Raw genomic sequence first — 20432 nt, 5'->3', positions numbered from 1 at the left:
ATTTTTAAGTTTACATTTTTTTGTTGCTGTCTATTTCTTTCTGTGAAATAAAGGAACTAACAAAATACACAAAAAAGTAAGAAAAAGGTAAAGGACAGAAAGTTTTGTTTTCCTTTTATTCCTATGTGCTTTGAATTAATTTGCCTTTATTGCACATAAATAGAAAATTAAATACAAAATGTAAAACAACATAACACAGTAGTAGAAAACTGCTGCTGTGGTGTGCTTTCAGCATTATTAATTTCATACTGACAAAGATTAAGGTGGCATTCTGTTTCTGGCACCTTGGTTTCAGTCCATTTGCTAAATTTCCACACCCTGCATTTTTATAACTCATACTTAAATTGTTGACCTTTATTGTGACAAAACCACTGGTGATCCTTCTGATCTACCACTCTCTCACTCACTGCACTACCAGTCCTTTGGTCAAAATGCCAACCTAGAATACCATTTTTTATTTTTGGGTGTGTTCTGTGATAAAGAGCTTGCTGTCTGCAAACAGATGACATTGATATTATACATGCATATGTTCCAGTAGTAAAATACCAATCCCTTGTACAAGAATGAGTTATTAAAACAAGAATCCCCTATATCTCTGGCTCTGATCCACACATAAGTTATATCCTCCAGTTCTAATCTTTACATTTGTATCCCTGCACTTCATAGGCTAGTTTCAGTGCACACTTTATCTACTATTTACTATTATGAGAATCACTTGTTGACTTATAATTATATTACCATATAAACTTCTGTATGTGCTGAACTTAAGGATGTTGACAATAATAAAAAGGGGCTGCAGTGGGCTGATTGAAATAATTATAATGCTCAGGTAACTCATTACAATATATTACTTATTACTTATACTTATTACTTATATTACTTATATATTACTTACAATATATGACTTTACTTATTTTGAATGAATTTAAAACAATGAAATACAAAAATACAAATCCACTCTGCACATAATGCTTTAATTGGTAAATTTCTATCTATCTATCTATCTATCTATCTATCTATCTATCTATCTATCTATCTATCTGTTAATCCATCATTTGTCTATCATATTTCTGTATATGGTTCATATTTAAACACTTTTATCTTCTATCTTTTTTAACCAATATTTTAATTAATTATTAAAGTATTTCACATTGAAACGAGTGCTGTTTCTATGTCATATATCTATTTTAGGTTACGCATATAGCTCTCCATTATGATAGTGACCTAGATGTAATTACTGGCTTAAGACATAAAACAAACTATGGAAGGCCCAACTGGCATAAAGAATTCCGGTGTATAGCAGACAAACATCCAAGGTAATTTATATGTCTTATTTAGTGATTTTTTTTATTATTGCAGGGATCATCATTATTGAAGTGAACTTTATAAACTTTACAAAACCTTAGAGGACATAAAACTGTAATTAAGCAATCAAATGTAACTAGATGTGTAGTTAAAAAATGCGGAGTAAACTCACCTTAAAGTGTATGTATAGCCAAAATTTTTTGTGTTTGATTGAGTAGGGAAAGGTTAAAACCCCTGTCAGGTTATTTTTCTGCTGTCTTTGTACCACTGGGTAGAAAATGGTAAGTCCCTCCGCACTCCTCACAGCACATCCGGCCAAATAGCAATGGTGGTGCTCGCAGTGATACTCACGGATGGCGCCGTGCACAACAACAGTGAAAAGCAGGAATCACCAGCACTCGGTAAATGATGTTCAAATAATAAACGTCCATTTATCAGGACAAGTCGTCACAAACGAAAATACCAACGTTTCGGGGCCGCACAGGGTCCCTTCATCAGGGTGACAATGTGACAAGTGACTACATGATAAAAACCCACATATATACCCCTTGGGAAAATACCAAACAAGATTAAGGCACCTCTGTAAAAGTTTTAACCCTTCACTATTGCATTCAAAATGTAAGAAAAAGGCTTTGCCTAGAGATATACTGTAAAGTGAATCTCCTCCGTGCTGTCTTTCTTCTTAGGGATATGTCTTCCAACAGTGAAAAATTCTTAGAGGGCTATTCACAAAAGGGTGAAGAGTTTGGAGAAGGCAGGAGAAGTGAACAATTTAGGCCAAAATAGCCGATTTTGAAACATTTTCCAGTTCAGCTCACTTTCCAGTTCATCTTTGTCGTCCTAGATTGTTCACTTCTCCTGCCTTCTCCAAACTCTTCACCTTTTTGTGAATAGACCTGTTAGTGGCTCCACTAGGGCCAGACACCTGGTTGCTTATATCTCTGTAACAACAAAGACCAGTGTTTATCCATCTAGAGCTGGCTTGCGTGCTGTTAGGCCTTACATTCTGATTCACTGATAGTGTAGTAGTGTAATAGTTATAGTGTAAATGTGCCAAAAGTTTTAAAGATATATAATGATTCAGCTTATTTTTTAGGCTGCTGGGGCACTGTACTAACCTCATAAAGTAATATTACTTGATAGTTGATTGGAACATGTCATTTATTCATCAATATTTATTTTTGTTTTAAGATATTTTATATTTATCTATTGAAGCTAAAAAGAATTTGTTCTATATACTAAGTACATTGTGTCAAGGAAAAAAATTAGAAGTTCACCGAATCTTCCCTTTACACCAAATGTAGTGATCCTGGCATGCAAGCCATTACATAAGCAGTGTTTAAAATTACAAAAAATACATACAGAAGTATCCATTGTACGCAGATTTTTTTCCATTATTTAGAAATAACATGACTTACCCATACTGGCCATGACACCTAAATACTAAATAATTCTTTATTTTATTTTTTTCTACATACTGAGTACATTGTGTCAAGGAAAAAACATTGAAGGTACATTGTATCTTCCTTTTACACCGAATGTAGTGATCCTATCATGAAAGCTATTACATAAGCAGTGTTTAAAATGACAAAAATCATATAAAGTAGTATCCAGTTTATGCAGTTTTTGTCTTCTATTTAGAAATAAAATGATTTACCCGTATTGACCATGGCACTTAAAAAAAAAAAGAATGAATCAGAATTTGTGTGTATCATTATTTATGCACTGTTACTGTTTTATTTACCTCCGGCAGGCTACTCGCTGCTGTTCGGTCTATTCTCATAGATGCCGAACAGCAGTGAGTGAATAGCCGAATGCTGCCAAGCGGCATTCGGCTCGGCAAAAAAGCCTAACTCTTCCGGGCGCTCCGGGAGTCTCCCGCTCCCGGCCGCCAAGGAGAGAAACACTGCTTTTTCTTTTTTTTTCTTATTCTGACACGGAGCCGTGTCAGAATAGAAAAAAAAATTACATTATTTTTGGCTGTAGAAAGGCATTGCTAGATTTCAATTTGCAATAGCCAATAGCAAATAGCAAACTAGCATTGTACCCGCCCTCTGCTGCTGTCAATCAGTAGTGGACCTGATGGAGAGCTGCAGCAGAGGGCGGGTGCAATGCTAGTTTGCTATTGGCTATTGCAAATTGAAATAGCCAATAGGAATCTAGCAATGCATTCCTATGGCCAAAAAAAAAATATATTTTTTTTATATTCTGACACTGCTCCATGTCAGAATAAGAAAAAAAAGCAGTGTTTCTCTCCTTAGCGGCCGGGAGCGGGAGACTCCCGAAGCACCAGGAAGAGTTAGGCTGTCTGGAGATCAGTGTCCCTGGTTAGCTGGTAACCAGGGACGCTGATCTCTCTGCAAGTGGCCGGAGCCAGCCATAAGATCACGGCTGTCTCCGCCCAGTTGTCAGAAGCAGGCTGTCAGCCGGCCAATGGCCGGCCGCTCAGCCAGCTTCGGCTTTCAGCGCGGCCCAGCCGAGGCTAATGCGTTCAGCTCGACTGAGCCGCTCGGTTAAGTTCGGGAGCTGTACGGGCTATTGTGAATAGCCCGTACAGCAGCCCGTATAGTAGAACCGAAGGGGTCCTGGGGCCGAAGCTAGCCGAAGGATCAGCCGAAGCTACAGCTAGATCCTTCGGCTGCTTCGTGAATAGACCCCTATATTTCCCATAATCCCTTGTAGTTATGGTATTATATACAATAGTAGAGGGCTGGGTGCAGTATAGTATCTGTATGCTCATAGAACACAAGCTTAACAGTTACTTACAGGGTTATTCACAAAAGGGTGAAGGGTTTGGAGAAGGCAGAAGTGAACAATCTAGGACAACATAACTGAACTGGAAAGTGAGCTGAATTGGAGAATGTTTCCAAATCAGCTATTTTGTCCTAGATTGTTCACTTCTCCTGCCCTCTCCAAACTCTCCACACTTTTGTGAATAACCCTGTTCAATAGATAAACTACTGTTTACATTTTTGAAAATTTGAATTACAAAGGCATACACTTTGGAGTTTCAAGGTTATGTTTAAGCTCTTGCAAAATTAGCTGTAGATGAAGTTTGGTATATGTTTTACTACCATTCTATTATCTATACAAAATAAATTTGTTGCATTTGCTGCACCTACTTAAATGCATAGATATGGATAAATACAGAACACATGGTTATTGCTGGCAATAACTTCTTATTGTATCTAATTATTAAACTGTTCCATAACAATTTTCTTTTTTTCTTGGATTCTTGGAGACTGAATTCTATTAATCTCAGAAAATAGATAATAATTTAAGGTTATTTATTTGTGCATAATTAGGATTGAATAGGTATATTATTGGCAGTAAAAGCTGCCTGGGATAAATATAACAATATTTGAATCGTTTAATTGTTTTGGCCAACCTTTGGATCTGGATAATGGATTTCAAATAAAGAATTATACAAAAATTACATAGCAGTATGAATTTACAAGGTTTTTAATGTGGTCCTTTATAGTCTGTTAGTTTTTTATTACTGCTGCTTTGTTAATTATCTGTAGCTGAATTTCTAGTAGCATAAATATTACACTATTAAATCTTTTGAAATCTTTTTTTTTTGTTAATCAGTGAAAGCATTGGAGTGTTCTATTGTGGCCCAAAGTCTCTCTCTAAAATCCTCAATAGTATATGTCGTTTACATTCATCATCTGATCCAAGAGGAGTCCATTTCCATTTCAGTAAGGAAAGCTTTTGATGTGCCGGAGCACAGAGACTCACTAACATTTTCTGAATGTTTTCGGTGGCATATGGATATGATCAAAGTGTATGGTTTGGACCCTTTTCTTCGTGGAAGCTTTCAATAGATGTTGTTGCCACCTTAAAATGCTTAAATGGCACAGTTTCAAGGGCAACTAACCAATATTAAAGCTTAGAATTGTAAACTGAATTCAAAGTAAACTAGTTTAGTAAAATAAATATTATTAGATTGTGGCTTTATTGACTGATAAGACTACTGATTATTAAAATGTATGATTCTTATTTGTATGATATGGCATACTTAAGATATGTGATTAAACATTCCTTGAAAGCAATATCATTTTAACACACATACATGTACCATGGCACACAGATTGGGAATCTTCCTCCTAGCAGATTCTTAAGTGTAACTCAGGGGCAGATCTAGAGTCTAGTCTCGGGAGGGGCACCGCCAAAAAATAAGCCCCCCGCCCCATCTGGCTCTTCCACTGCTACTGTGCCACCCCTTTCCTCTCTCACCACCTATGTGTCCACTGCCCCCCCAGCTCTCCCCCCGGTGTACAACGCACTCCCCTGGCTTCTCCTTCTGGGATCTTGCCGCCGCTGTCACCTTGGGCGGTCTGTACTCACACAAATTAGGCAGCTGCAAAGCCCCGGCATGGGCTGAGACGGCCGCCTAATTTGCTTAACTACAGTGCAGCCTCTGCTTTGGGTCCTGATTGCTCGGTGCAGCCGGCCAGGCCCAGGGCGTAGGGTGGGAGCGATAATAATAAACGCAGAGTGTGGAGGTGAGTAATGTGATGCAGTGCAGAGGTCAGTAATGTGACGCAGTGTGGAGGTCAGTAAGGTGACGCAAGGCACGGAGGTCAGTAAGGTGACGCAGTGCAAGTTCAGTAATGTGACGCAGTGGGGAGGTCAGTAATGTGACGCAGAGCTCAGTAATGTGACGCAGCGTGGAGGTCAGTAAGGTGACGCAGCGTGGAGGTCAGTTAGGTGACGCAGTGCGGAGCTCAGTAATGTGACGCAGTGTGGAAGTCAGTAATGTGACGCAGCGTGGAGGTCAGTAATGTGACGCAGTGCGGAGGTCAGTAATGTGACGCAGTGCGGAGCTCAGTAATGTGACAATGCCTAGAGACATCCAGCAGCCCGGAAGTGGTGGCAGAGATGGCGGTGATGAGGGACAGAGCTGAGGACCGAAGATCCATTACACAGCATTGGAGAAGGGCACACTTGTAAAGTAAGTGTGCCATAATGTGCAAGTATGCAGTGTACATTATGGTAAAAGCCCAACCAGCACACAGCGGTTTACAACCACTTTAAATGAGGATGAGCCTTTTAAAGTGCCTAAACAATAATGAAAATCTTATTACAGGGGTCGACTTTGACTTGATTTCTTTTTCAGTGTAGGCCTTTGAGAATAGCAGTGAGTCAATCACACAAGCTGGAAATTACATTTCTGGAGAGTTCTGTACACATGGAGCGCACAGAAAGCCCCCAGGATGCTGTATGGCAATGAGGTGATATTTGAATACTTTGACAGATTTAGAAAATCATAGCGATGGCAGACTGAAATAAATGTATTATTAATCACATTCAATTACAAAATGGCTTGTGTAACAATTATATATATTGTATCACATTTTAGCACTGAGGCTTAACAATGCTGTAAGCTGTATTGTAATACTTGCCTGTGAATTATGTCTCGGTTAGATCCCACATATCGTATGGATGACTTTGTTGTTTTCAAGTACCAGTGTTTATTTAAACATCAACAAGAATTGCAATGCTTACACATTAATATCAACATGGTTGATAATAGAAAAAGTGAGAAATAGCAAACATCTAACTTTTAATATTCCAACATAAGTGGAGACGGAAGCGCCACAACCTAGCGCAATGACTGTGGTGGGAAAAGGCTGGGGGTACAAAGTATTCGACCTGTGAATGGGTGAGCACTTGTTTTGACAGACTAATGCAGAGGACAATGTGGAGCAATGGTGTGGAGTGGTATGGTCGAATCGTTTCTTGCTGGGTGGCGATGATATGGACTCGAGTAGAGAGATGGAAACGAAATAGCAGAATAGCAAGGTGAGGCTAGAGGATGAGCACAGGAACAAATGTTGTTTTTTCAGCACACACGTCGGACACCCCGGTCCGAAGTAAACAGAAGCCGCACACCAGCACAAGACCCCAAAAACTTGTCTCTCCCTTCCCCCTCCACAGATTGTTTAATCTTTGGAATTTCTCCCACCTCCTAGCAATGCATACTGGACAATTTCTCAATCTTCTAATATTCCAACATACACTATGCAGGGTGCACTATGTTTTTTGTTTTAACAGAAATTGAGTGACAGCTTGTCACCTAGACAGGCAACACTCTATACTAAGCTCACAGCACTTTCCTGGGAGTATCTATGGGAGATGCTGAAGCCACAATTCGTACTTCTTCGTTCTAAAAAAAACAAAACAGCGACTCTACTTAGTAGTTCTTAGATCTTAACACTTCTCACCGTGATTAAATAAGAACTGCAGATACAGGCAAAAGTTCAATATAGATTTGTATGATCGTGTTGTAAATAAATGGAAGATATTTCAAACATTTCCAGGGACACCTTTTTTGCTGTGCACCCAGCAAACCAGTGTAGGCAGAGAATGTATTTTATTTACGTTGTTGCATAGTATTTGAGGTTGAATAAAGACGCAGGTACATCAAGTTTAACCTATGAGAGCGTGTGTGTGGGTGTCTTTGTGTACCAGTCATTAAGAGTACTTGTACCCTTGTATGTTATGTTCTCTGAGGAAAGCATCCAAACAATTCCAACAGAAAAGAATTCCCTTTGTGGTTAAACCTTTTCTCCTCCAATTTCAGGTGGTGGCTACTTGTCTTCTTTAGTGAGTTTATAGTAAAAAGTTTATTACTGATATTACCATCACCATTAAACAGTTTTTACATTAAAATCATGTCCCCTCTTAATCGCATGATTTCTAGAGTGAACAAGTTTACATTTTGCAATCTTTCCACATAGCTTAGGTCCTCCAGCTCCTTTATCAGTTTTTTTTGTCATTCTCTGGACCCTCTCCTTTTCAATTACATCCTTTCTGTGGATTGATGACCAAAATTTAACCGCATACTCAAGATGAGGATGAACCAGTGTTTTAAAAAGTGGCAAAATTATTGCTGTGTCTCTAGAGTACATTACAAAACACAAAAAGATCCCCATCACACCTCCCAGCTAGCCTGCAACAAAACAAATTACCCTGTCTAACAGTATGCGTTAAAAGCAAAGGTTTTAGTTGCACAAACATTTGGCCAAAAATATGTGGCAGCCACACTGCCATAGTCATGGCACCTCTGTAAAGTGTGGTCCTAACTCTATTAGTATGAGTCTCCAAGTGGGAGCATAGAGTAAATAGAGTGTCTCTAGAGTACATTCCCTTTTTTATGAATGACAGTACTTTGTTATCTTTGTTTGCTGCAGCCTGACATCGCATACTATTATTTCATCTGCAATCAATTACCCTGCCAAGCAGAGAGCAGTAGAGTGCTACAGCAACAACAATGCCCAGCAGAATGTTACACCTATAAAGCCCAGCAGATTATTGCAGCATCAATGCCCAGCGGATTATAATGCCACAATGCCCAGTACCTCATTACAGCAACAGCGCCCAGCAAATTACTACCACACAGTGCTCAGCAGATTATTACTACAACAGTGCCCAGCAGATTACCGCAACAGTGCCCAGCAAGTTAATACAGCATCAGCGCCCATCAGATTAAACCAAAACAGTTCCCAGCAGATTACCACAACAGTACACAGCAGATTATTACTACAACAGCGCCCAGCAGATTACCGCAACAGTGCCCCGCAAGTTATTACAGCATCAGTGCCCAGCAGATTAAACCAAAACAGCGCCCAGCAGATTACCACAGGACACATCAGATTATTACCACAACAGTGCTCAGCAGATTATTATCACAACAGCGCCTCGCAGGTTATTACCACAACAGTGCACAGCAGACTATTACCCCAAGAATGCCCAGCAGAATTTTACCGCAACAATTCCCAGAAGAATATTACCTCAACAGTGCCCAGAAGAATATTACCTCAACAGTGCTCAGAAGATTATTACCGCAGCAGTGCCCATCAAATTATTACCACACAGTGCCTAGCAGATTATTGTAGCAACAGTGCTCAAAAGATAGTTACGGTCCTAAATTAATAAAGGGCCAGTGCCCAGAAAACCATGCACACACCGACTCTGTTTTCAGCACACTCTAACAGCCTCCCTCATGTAACAGCAGTGTCTCTTCCAACATCAGCAGTTGCACACCAGCTTTCAGTTACTGACATCCACACCAACGCAATGCACAGAGTGAAGAGGTCAGAAGTAAGTAGCACAGAGTGGGAAGGTCTGGAGTAAGTAACACCCAGACTGCAGTGGTCAGAAGCAGAGCCGTAGCTAGCTCCTTTTGCGCCTGAGGCAGGAACAGAAAATTGTGCCCCCTCCTAACAGACGGCGGCGTGCATGCGTAGAATGCGCTGGCGTCAGATCCAAAATAGCATGAAAATTTGTTTAGTTTGACAAAATGAATGAAAACATTTTTAGTTTCCATTCATTTTGTCCGACACAAATTTTTAGTCTTTGCACATGTCTAGTACTATGTGTGCATGAGTGTGTGTGTGTGGGGGTAGTTGTTTTTTAAAACTTTAATTTTTTTTATTATTATTATTATAATTATTTTTTTTTTACTGTTGGGGGCTTCAAGGAAATATCAGGGGTCTAAACAGACCCCTGACATTTTCCTTTTGAAATAGAAAAAGAAATTGAGCACACGGAGTCCTCAATCTCTTTTTCTGCAGCCTCTGTTCTAAATTAATGGAAAGCACTCAGTATAGAGGCTACCCATTCATTCAGAAACTGGTGATAGTAAAACATGATAGTAAAACATTCATCCAGTTATCAATGGGTAGGAGCCTCTGTAGTGAGTGCTTCCACCCATTGAGAAACTCATGAATGAACAGGAAGTGATGTAAAGCACTTCCTTTTCAATCATAACTGGGGACACAGTTAAAAAAATAGTTAAAAAAGTAGAAAACAAAACGGAAAACAATTGGGCAGAGCTAGCAGTGACAGCTAGCTCCGCCCAACTGTTTTCTATTGGCCGGGCGGTTCTGCTGACGTCAGAATAAAAAAAAACCCACCATAGGAATGCATAGCTAGATACCTTTTGGCTATTTCACTTTGCAATAGCAAACTAGCTGCTGCTGCCAATCACTAAAAAGAGACCTGATGGAGAACTTCAGGTCCCTTCTGCTGATTGACAGCAGCAGTGGTTGGGTGCAATAGCTAGTTTGCTATTGACTATTGCAAATTGAAATAGCCAATAGAAATGTAGCCATGCATTCCTATGCTGTTTTTTTATTTTTTTTATTCTGACGCCAGTCAACGGCTCCGATGTCAGAAGAAAAAAAAAAGACAACAGAGCAGGGAAAGGTTTACTCTGCTCGATCGAGTAGAGTAAAACTTTCCCTGAGAAAGTGTTTCTCTCCCGGGTGGCTGGGAGCCGATATCTAATAGTGGGAGACTCCCGGAGCGTCCAGGAGAGTTGGGCTGGATCAGCGTCCCTGGTTATCTGGTATGCCTTCAGCTCGACTGAGCCGAAGCATATGCCTTCGGCTCGACTGAGCCCCTCGGCCAACTTCGGGAGCGGTAGGGGCTATAGTGAATAGCCCATACAACAGCCCTTCATTTCTACTGTTCTCGGTTCTACTGCCCTTCGGTTCTCTATTCTAGATAATCAGACTTAAAGCTGCCCATAGATCTTACAACCTGATTGCACTATTGACCTCTACACTCTATGGGGTCTATTCACTAAGCTGCCGAAGGATCTAGCCGTAGCTTCGGCTGATCCTTCGGCTAGCTTCGGGCCCAGGACCCCTTCGATTCTACTACTGAACCGAAGGGGTCCTGGGGCCGAAGCTAGCTGAAGGATAAGCCGAAGCTAGCCGAATGATCAGCCGAAGCTAGCCGGTGTGTGCCGAAACTAGCCGAATGATCTGCCGAAGCTACGGCTAGATCCTTCGGCACCTTAGGTAATAGACCCCATAGAGTGTAGAGGTCAATAGTGCAATCAGGTTGCAAGATCTATGGGCAGCTTTAAGTCTGATTATCTATGGTTATTATCAGATCACTTGCACATGCATGCTACCTCCATGGGAACCAACCGTATCTTGAAATCCCTGTATTTTATGAAGCTTCTGGAAATTGATAGACCAAAGGTCATACTACTCAGACTAAAAATGTGTTTACAATATTTCATGTAGAAGATATGCTGGCTAATTTCTTTTGATGGTAAGTTAGTGTGTTAATGTATTTTTTCACAGCTTGACATTTTCCCTAAGTCTGCCTTAGTACAATTTTATACTGGAAATATGAATTCCTGCTAAGCAACTAAAAAAAGTTTACAATATATAGAAAAGTGTATGGATTTAGGAATCAATAAATGATAAGCTCAACGAAGCACATGCAAAATTTTAATTGGTGGATAATTGCAGTCAATGTGATTACTAATAGGATGAAATTACTTATCACTCATTGCCTTTATTTCAACTATAGAAATGAAGCCATTTAATTAAACCTAGATAATACAATTAGCTATCATTTTAGAGAGAACAAATCTCCAAGGCTTGACTTATAAAGGTCACTTTGATCATTGTGCTTCACTTTCCACATTATTGTTGCATGACTATTAAAGAATATCCACAGCCAAAACTTTTTTTTTTTTAGTTTTGGATAGAATGGGTGATGGTTAAACCTGTCAATCTCCTATTTTGAAGATGTTTCTTCACTTTATGAGAGCGTATCTCTCCAAAGTAAAGGAAATCGTCTGTTGGACAGTTGTCACCAGAATAAGTTTTCCCATTAGAATATTTACCCTCTATTTCTTATTCTGGTGACATCTCAAAACTTTGGACATTCCCTCACTTTGAGTCCTGGTGAAAATGGTCACTGCAACATGTACTGAGGGCAAGGACACAGACGGCAATAAAAACCTGACAGAGGTTTTAATTGTTTTATACAAAACAAAGGAAAAAGTTGGCCTTTGATACCCTTAAATCATGTATTTCAAACAAATTTGCCTATGAAGATTACCTAATTGTTTGATTAACACTGGTAATAAGTCTTGGCTATCAAGATCTAACTATGGTTGTGAGAAACACAGTGCTTTAACCCTTTCACTGGACACCTTTCAAAAGACCCCCAAAGCTATAGCAGCCGGGAATTTATTTTCCTTTTCCCAGGGACCTGTCAGCTTTTTACTGGAAGTCACTTCAACATGTAACGCGATCTGTCACCAATTGATTCAGCACAGTATTACAGGAGACCAGAACTCCACAATATTTCCTATGTGTATGGCATTTAGTTGTACAGCTATTACTGAATCCTTGCCCTCTAGCCAGGTGATTCTTTAATGTTTTAATTCCAAAATAGTTAACAAAAATTTTCAGGATCCCATGTTTCTTGACATCATCATTTGCAATGCATGTACATACTGCATATTAAAATAGGAACGCACAACCGCTATAAAACCAAGACTGTTTCAGAATCTGAACCATTATAATATATAACTTATTGGGTTTCTTGTTTGGAAATGCTCTCCACCAAACTGATAGTGTAGCTTTTGAAATCTCTGACACTTAAAAAAAAAATATTTGTTTAATATACTTTCCGCATGGTCTTACAAAGCATATAAAAATAGAAGAAACAATAACTATATCAAATATATACACTGTTTCTGAGCAATAATTAAAGAGCTAAGTTCATACTGGGTATAATAGCAGGTTACCTCCATAATCTTAATATATTTCTTTTGACACACATAATTTCCTTTCATAGTTCTTCCCCTTCAATACATATTTCTTTATATATTGGCATATTGTTAATTAGTAAAGATTTGTTATTAATAGCTGGCACTTTAATGGGAAAGCACTGTGGAATGATTGTCTTCCTTGTCTGACAAAATAGCTAAGAAAGTCCAAGATATGAAACATATGTAATAAACATGTCTTTGGGTCCATCCCTGCAGGTCAATATCACCATATACAAATGCTACTAGAAACCACAGATACTGTATTATGGAAAAGCATCATGACAAAATAAGAAAAAATGAGTCCATTCTTAGGTCTGTTAATTGTAGCCAGCAGAATACCATTAACATAAAGAAAATAAACATGAGGTATTATATCATTATAATAAGGAAAAATATGGATTGCTAATTGAAGTGAATTCAACTTTCCTCCATTGTATTATCTAGTTGCTTCTGTCCTTAACTCTTTTTTGATGTATTGAAGTCATTTCTTTTTCTCTTAGATAGTAAATTTAATGTACAGCTTGGTTATAAGACCATTCCCATTATGTTACAGTATAATATCTCCCAAGGAAACAGGTTAAACCTAATGTTTATCTATTATTAGCATGATTTCATTGCAAATATCTTAAAAAGATAAAAGTGTTGGACTTATCGAGAATGCTAATTTTAACTCAAGAATTATTTTAATTACCTAAGCTTTATTATCAAGTTATGTTCTCTGTATATTTAGCGTTACTTCATTTGTCTGACACTTTCGCCAGATTGTCAAGGATTAGAGGCTATGCCTACTTTTTGTAAGACATGTAGTTGCTTCTATAGGAAGCAGGTATAGTTTGACCCAATGTATTAATGACCTAGAGCAATGTCCATATAAAATAATAATGTCCATGGTTACGAGCAGGAAGGGATCTTGATTATTAAGATACAAAACATATTGTTGCATATAAATTTAGCTTTTCCTGAAGTCTATGTCAACTAACTGTTCACTTTGCAAGAGAATTTGCACGGCAAGTTTCCGCTTAGCTTAGTGAATTTGGTAAATCACGTGCAAGGAAACTAAACAAAAAACCCAGTCTTTTTGCTTGCACATGTATGGATGATGAAAGTCAGCAGAGCTTTAGTTCATTCATTAAGCTAAGGGAAAACTTCCCTTGCATAGTGCAAATTCCCTTGCAAAGTGAACAGCCTATTTGCCTTTGGTAAATCAACCCCATAATGTCTGTAAGCAGTTTGAAGAAAGTGCACAGAGGTCCCACCGGCCGCCCATTACCTCCAAATTTATGATCTAATGCCTTCTACAAAAATGTTTTCTTGAAGAGTAGATTCTTGCAACTGGGAAGAAAGAATTTCCTGCAGTTTGCAGCCATATCACCTGATTTTTCTTATATGGGAAGGTATAATAAAACTCTCCTTCCCCTTTCTGTTTCTACAATATTTTTCCTTTGGTGTGAGTGTGATATCACTGTAATCATTCTGTCTCCAGCCAATAGGTATACATTTCTCTACACGCCTGATGCCCAACATGCGCTCCACTGTCTCTCTGTGTGGCTCACCGCATTCTAGGCAGGGTCCGCCACCTGTTGGGCACCAGTGCAGAGTTGCAGTGGAATGCCGGGTGCTCAGACACTTTCTGTGTTCCAACGCCTGGCACACTTTAATGAAGCAGAGTGGCAGCAGGTTGCCAGGTGCTAAGACGCTCTCTGTGTTCCCACATCTAGCACTATAATAAAGTCAGTATTGCCAGACAGAGTGATCCCTGCCCAACAGTAGAATTATAGTCTACTATAATTCTAAGGCTGCATGAGAGAGTGTAAGCTGTTACGCCATCCCTGCCACTGACCACCAATATGGGGTAGTGTGGGGGTTAACAGCACTGCCACTGACCACCAATGCAGAATATGGGTTAAGAGGGGGTTAATTGGATTGTAAGTGACCACCAATGAATGTGGTGGTTGGTTGTTAACAGCACAACCACTGACCATTAATGCAAGGGGGGGTTAACAGCACTGCCATTGACCATCAATGCAGTGAGGGGTTAATGAGGGGGGGGGTTAACATTACTGCCACTGATCCTAAGTAGGAAACTCACTCCCGCTTCCCCCTGTTCTTTCTCTTTTATCCCTTCTTACCCGTCATGATAATTTCTCTTAAAAAAAAAACATACTCACCAGCCCAGCAAATCCAGTGTTGCGCTGCTGGATCTCTAGAAGTTGTCTGTCTCTTCTGGGTTCAGGCAGCCAGCCCCTGATGACCTGCCTCCAGGTCAACCTTCTTAGTATGTCCACCATTATTATACATTTTGCAGTAAATGGACAGGAGAAATTCTAGACTCCTTATTGCTGGATTGCAAGCTGGGATATTAAGAAAGAAGGCTGTTGGTGTGAAATCACTGGAACCAAATCTAGGCTAGGAATGATACAGGTCCTAAGAGGGCCATTGTCCCAGGTTATTGTTCTATTACATCAATGGGATACCTGTCAGAAATATGGCATATGTTAGGGAAGGAGCGAAGCCCCCCTGTTTGCTGGATTGGAACCCAATAGCAGGGAACAATCCCAGAAGGAGAGTCAAGGCTGAGGTACAAGAAAGGATAATCCAAAATGCGTTGTCAGAGTACAGTCCAGGTCGATGCAGGCAGCGAGTATCATAAACGGTAAGGCAAGCCAGGGGTCGATAACCAGGAGATCCGAATAGCAGGGAAGGGAGGCAGGAAACAGGAAACAGGAAATGAGGCGTTGTAGCTGCTTAGGGAATGGCAGAATAACTCAGCAACAAGTCTTGGCTCTGGCTGGAATTTAAACCCAGCAGGGGCCAGCGACGCCTCGTTGTCTGGGCAACAGGAAGCCACAGGTCCCTGCGAACCAATGGGACGGCTGGGAGAGAAGGAGTGCTCGCAAGGCCCTCCCCGGCAATGACCAGCACCCGAAGCAACTAAGAAGCCACGGCACTGCACGTCACGCACACATGTCATGCATGCGCTCATGTGCACACATGCAGCATGCCGCCGGGCACCAATTCACCCCAAGAAGGACCCTACGATCTCCGTCGCACCTGCCGGACCCCAGGTAAGAGGGCACCCCTGGTCCCATGACAGTATGTGACTAAAGAGTTGATCAGATTATAGCGCATAATATTAAGATGTTATTTTAAATAATTTCCTGAGGATCTCCTGATGAAGCACATGAGAAGGTGTCCTGTGTAACATGTTAAGTTGTCCTCATCTCACTTGAAGTACCAAACATTTTATGTAAAATAATATCTGAATATACTCATTATATGTAAAGCATTGAATTTAATGTTGAATTTGATGTTTACTGTTTTGTAGAGACCCTAAAAGATACTTTAAATATACTTTGAATTAATACAAATTGTGCTTTTAATGCAATGTTTTAAATGTGTAATAAAAGTATGTGAACTTTATTACGTGGTATTGTGGTACCATTAATGTCCATCATATTAATTGTTTTTGGAATGTTATATAAATTCGGATGGGGTACCCAAACCCACTGAAAACTTTTTAGCAAATGAAAGAAATATATAAACATTACATCCAATGTATGATGTTATATTTTGGATAGCATAGTAGATTAGCACTACTTAGTACAATGATGGTTGTCTTATAGAACAGCCATGCTGCCTGTATGTGGATTTCCTGATCTATGAGTCCAATTCTGGTAAGATTCTCATGCTTTTATCTAAAGTTTAGGGGCATATTTCTAGGGTGGTTAGGTTTCTCCAAAATATTCTCTGAGCTGTGCGTGTTTGTACCGTGTTAACTATGTTACAATTGAATTACAAGCAGGTATAAAAGACACAAATTATTTCAGCTAGGTATTTATTAACACATCATGAAATTCATTTAAAATGCAAGTGTCAGGTCAATAATTTAACTTGGTTTCTGCCTTTTTACAGTCTCTGAACAGCAAAACACAAACTGGGAGAAGGAGAAGCAGCTTTATGAGCTAGACTGTTGTGTTGCAGAAGAGAGCAGAGTCAAAGGTCAAAATGTTTTTTAACTATTTCAAATGTTGATTAAATCACTTACAATCGATGCGGTTCCTTGATGTTTGAAAGTTTCAGTTTCCTGCAGAATCAGCTGGTCCCCTGAGCACTGTCCCATATCCTGTTTTAGGGTGGCTCTTTTCCTTGGCAAGGTCATATGGAGTCACCCTTGTGTGTGTTAGTAAGCTGCGTGTGTCTCCACAAACACACAGGAACAGCAAGGCAAGCTTCTTCCTGCTTCCCCTTCCTCCTCCTCCCAGCTAGTAGAAAGGCAGCTGCAGAGAGTTGGAGCCAGATGTTTGGAAACATGATGACTGATGAAAGTGTTTAGGGAAAAATCTAAAGAAATACTTTGCTAGGCAATGTAAATTTGGCCTGGATTTAATATTGAAATATGGTATGAAAGTTTAATACTACTTTAACTGCAGCAAAGAAATAACTGGTATCCTGCCAAACAGGGCTGTGCTATGTGCCAGGATGTAAATCTCAGAAATGAATGGACAGAAATACAAAAACGTTGGCAATTAAAACCACTCGTTTATATGTATTTCATCTGTGTATTTAGCTGTTTGCCTGGAGTTCAGCTTTACAGAAATGCTCTCTTTAAAGCATTGTAGAGTTTGTTGTTTCTATGTAATACATAAATGAATTAAATTAATAAATAGGAAAGTTAATTATTAAATTAATTGTATAGACCTTTTATTATTTACTTGTTTATCTCCATTTAGGAAGTGTTGCCCTTTGCTTGCATCAAGAAGAAGTTTGCCAAACTCTTCACACTGTTTCTTTCTTGACATCCGGACTGTTATTTCTTTTCAAATAAGCTAAATGATATAGCTGACGTTACATATTTCTGCACACTGCCACAAAACAAAGGCCTTAGTTACAGCAATTTCTAAGGTCTTTTGAATCATTCCTCTCATATTTGATGAGTCCGTTGATCTAAAAAGGCTCTTTGATCTTCGAAGAATGAATAACAAGGGGAGTGAACATCTGTTTCAAACTGTCCAGCTTCTGAAGAATGCCTCATCCACTTTACTGAGCCCAGAAAGAAAATCCTATTACATTTATTAGTAGAAATGATCAAGCAAATATTTTAGCATTTTATTTTATCTCTGAGGCTATATGTCCTTATGTTCCCATTTAAATATGAAAAGTTGATATTACACTTCTATGATAATTTAACTTTTTTAATGTAATAATAATTATACATTAACTGATTGATGACTACAACTTTTAATCTTTTGTAGGACATCATTGAAAAGCTTCACAAGGAAAGAATTGTAGAAGCTAACTATTGCACTTAAAGGAGGACTAGAGAAGTCAACAAAGTTAACAAAGTTTCGACCCCTAGCTTTTCTCTAGGGGCTGCAATACAGAAGATATGATCACCTGATCCTCGGTCTTGCAGCGGTCAGCACTTACCTCTCTCCCCCTCTGCTCCAGCTGTGATATGTCTTCGGTCTCCTCACGCTAATGCTGGTGAATGAGCCTGCACAAGACGTATTGATGTCACGGGTCCTTAGAACCCAGGTGAGATGAGGCTGTGGGGGCCAGTCCAGCAGCCAGGTAGGGTAGCCCCACTGCAAAGGGTTACTTTTGCTCTTTTTTAATTATTATCAAGCTGTGGATCATAAAAAGGTCATCTCTGCTTGCAGGATCCACACAGGCAAGTTATTTTATTTGGTACTTTTCATTTTACATGACACTGGCAACTTATTGGAAGTCACAAAGTCACTAAAATGGATACAGCTTAAATGTATTAATTCATTGCAACAAAATAATACAAATATATAACTCAAAATCGTGCCGGCTATTACATGGTTGATGTGATGTGTATCATGATCCTAGAGAGATAAAAGATCCAGACTGAGGTCTCCTTTAGAATTCCAAGGCTGTTCAAACATATAGTGCATCGGGATACAAAGTATAGTTATTAACCTTTGCTTCACAAGGTCTGGTCATGTTGGTTACACTGAGTGCTTCGTCCTGTGGCACTTACCTATGTAGGACTTTTCAAATGAGGTAATGACATCTTCACAAGGGCTGTGCTGCCTTTTATTGCAAATCTAATCGGGATGTTCTCTTGATGAAGACACATGGACCCAGATGTGGGTCATGACTGCTAAGAGCTCTACTAATGTCAGAGCGGTGGAAGCTAATTATAAATTGCCCCTGCGATGGTACCTGGTTCCTCTTCGTATATCTCATGCAGTTCCTCTAGACCCCTGCTATGTTTTCAGGGTTGTCCGGTGGAGACCTCCTTTTTTTGTATTTGGTGGGAATGTCCCAGGGTCCGGCGCTTCTGGTCTAGGGTGTACCAGTTGCTTTATACAGCGTTACTGGGTAAAAAAACGTCAGTCTGTACTCAACGTCTGTTTTCGGTTGGTTACCTATATTCTCACTGAAATTAGGAGGGTGATTGCGAGAGCGTGGTGCTCCCCTAAAGTTCCCTTTTCCGGGAGTCAAACTCAGTATCCCCCAAGTTATGTTTTTTTATAAAGATGGTGGCTGTCCAATCTGATACACTCCCTAAATTTGAGAAGATTTTGGAACCATGGATCATTTCCTACATGCCTCCCTCTTGTCATTTGGAATCTTTGGTTGTCTGTATTTATTTCTTGCAAAATATAGCTCAAAATTCGGGGTTTCGCCCTATGAGGTTGACTATATTGGGCTTATATGGTTACACACCCTGATTCTCAGTCTGTATACTTTGACTGATCCTGTAACCGTATTGGATTCTGTAGTTCCACGTTATCTTATTATGTTGTTGTTCTTCTCGTTTATTGTTGAAAATCCACGAAAATCAATAAAAGTTGGTTGAACACAAAAAGAGTCTTTAAATATTCTCCTGCATCAAGTTACATATGGTGTGCTACAATTTGACAGCTGACTCCTCCATGTCAGTTTGCAGGGTAACAGTGGAATTGGAGGAAGGAGGGGGCACATTTGCAGGTACTGATGAAAATGCACTGCTCTGTGCCTTATAGGAGGAGTATGATGAGGCTTGGTGATCCACGCCACAACATCCTCTTTATGCTCTATCTGTATAGTTTGCCTGCTATAAAGAAAAGAAAAATGTGCCCTGCCTCTCAAAGGTGTGGTCCAACCACCGCTTTGTCCCTGATGCAGCACCTGCTGACCCCTTTGCTACCTGATCGTGAAGATATTCTGCTTCTCCCTTTAGGTTTCTCGGACATGATGACTATGGTGGATTGCTTAACTTTATTAGCAGTTTTAACAATAGGGGGATTAGGGATGTGGTGTTTTGGTGCTAGAAATAATGTGGTGATTTGGTGCAAACTATACCGCACTAATATGTAGTAATGTGCTGCAAGGGGAAAATTGCCTATGTCAGGAACAAGTTCATCCTACTAACTCAAAAGAAAAAGTCCACAGAAAATGTTTAATTAAATAATATAAATAGACTGTCACTAAATATTCAGCCTTGTGCAGAAACTCAACATCCCCACAGCAATTCAGGAGAAAAACTATAAAATTCTTACAAAATGATACAAATGCTCCACAA

At 39.6% G+C, this 20432-nt stretch overlaps 1 protein-coding gene across 1 annotated transcript in view; it reads left to right on the top strand.

The window, feature by feature from the left end:
- Positions 1-5023, top strand: part of NOX3 (NADPH oxidase 3) — a 36877-nt gene extending 31854 nt beyond the window's left edge. The window contains exon 13 of the mRNA XM_018561442.1: positions 4897-5023. Within this exon, the coding sequence (XP_018416944.1) occupies positions 4897-5023 (127 nt within the window). The remainder of the gene's footprint in view (positions 1-4896) is intronic.
- The last annotated feature ends 15409 nt before the right edge of the window (positions 5024-20432 follow it).

Source organism: Nanorana parkeri, unplaced genomic scaffold, assembly GCF_000935625.1.
Source record: "Nanorana parkeri isolate BGI_ZX_2015 unplaced genomic scaffold, ASM93562v1 scaffold524, whole genome shotgun sequence".
Lineage (NCBI taxonomy): Eukaryota > Metazoa > Chordata > Amphibia > Anura > Dicroglossidae > Nanorana > Nanorana parkeri.
The sequence above is the reverse complement of the archived record's forward strand: the minus strand, read 5'-3'. Positions and strand labels throughout refer to the sequence as shown.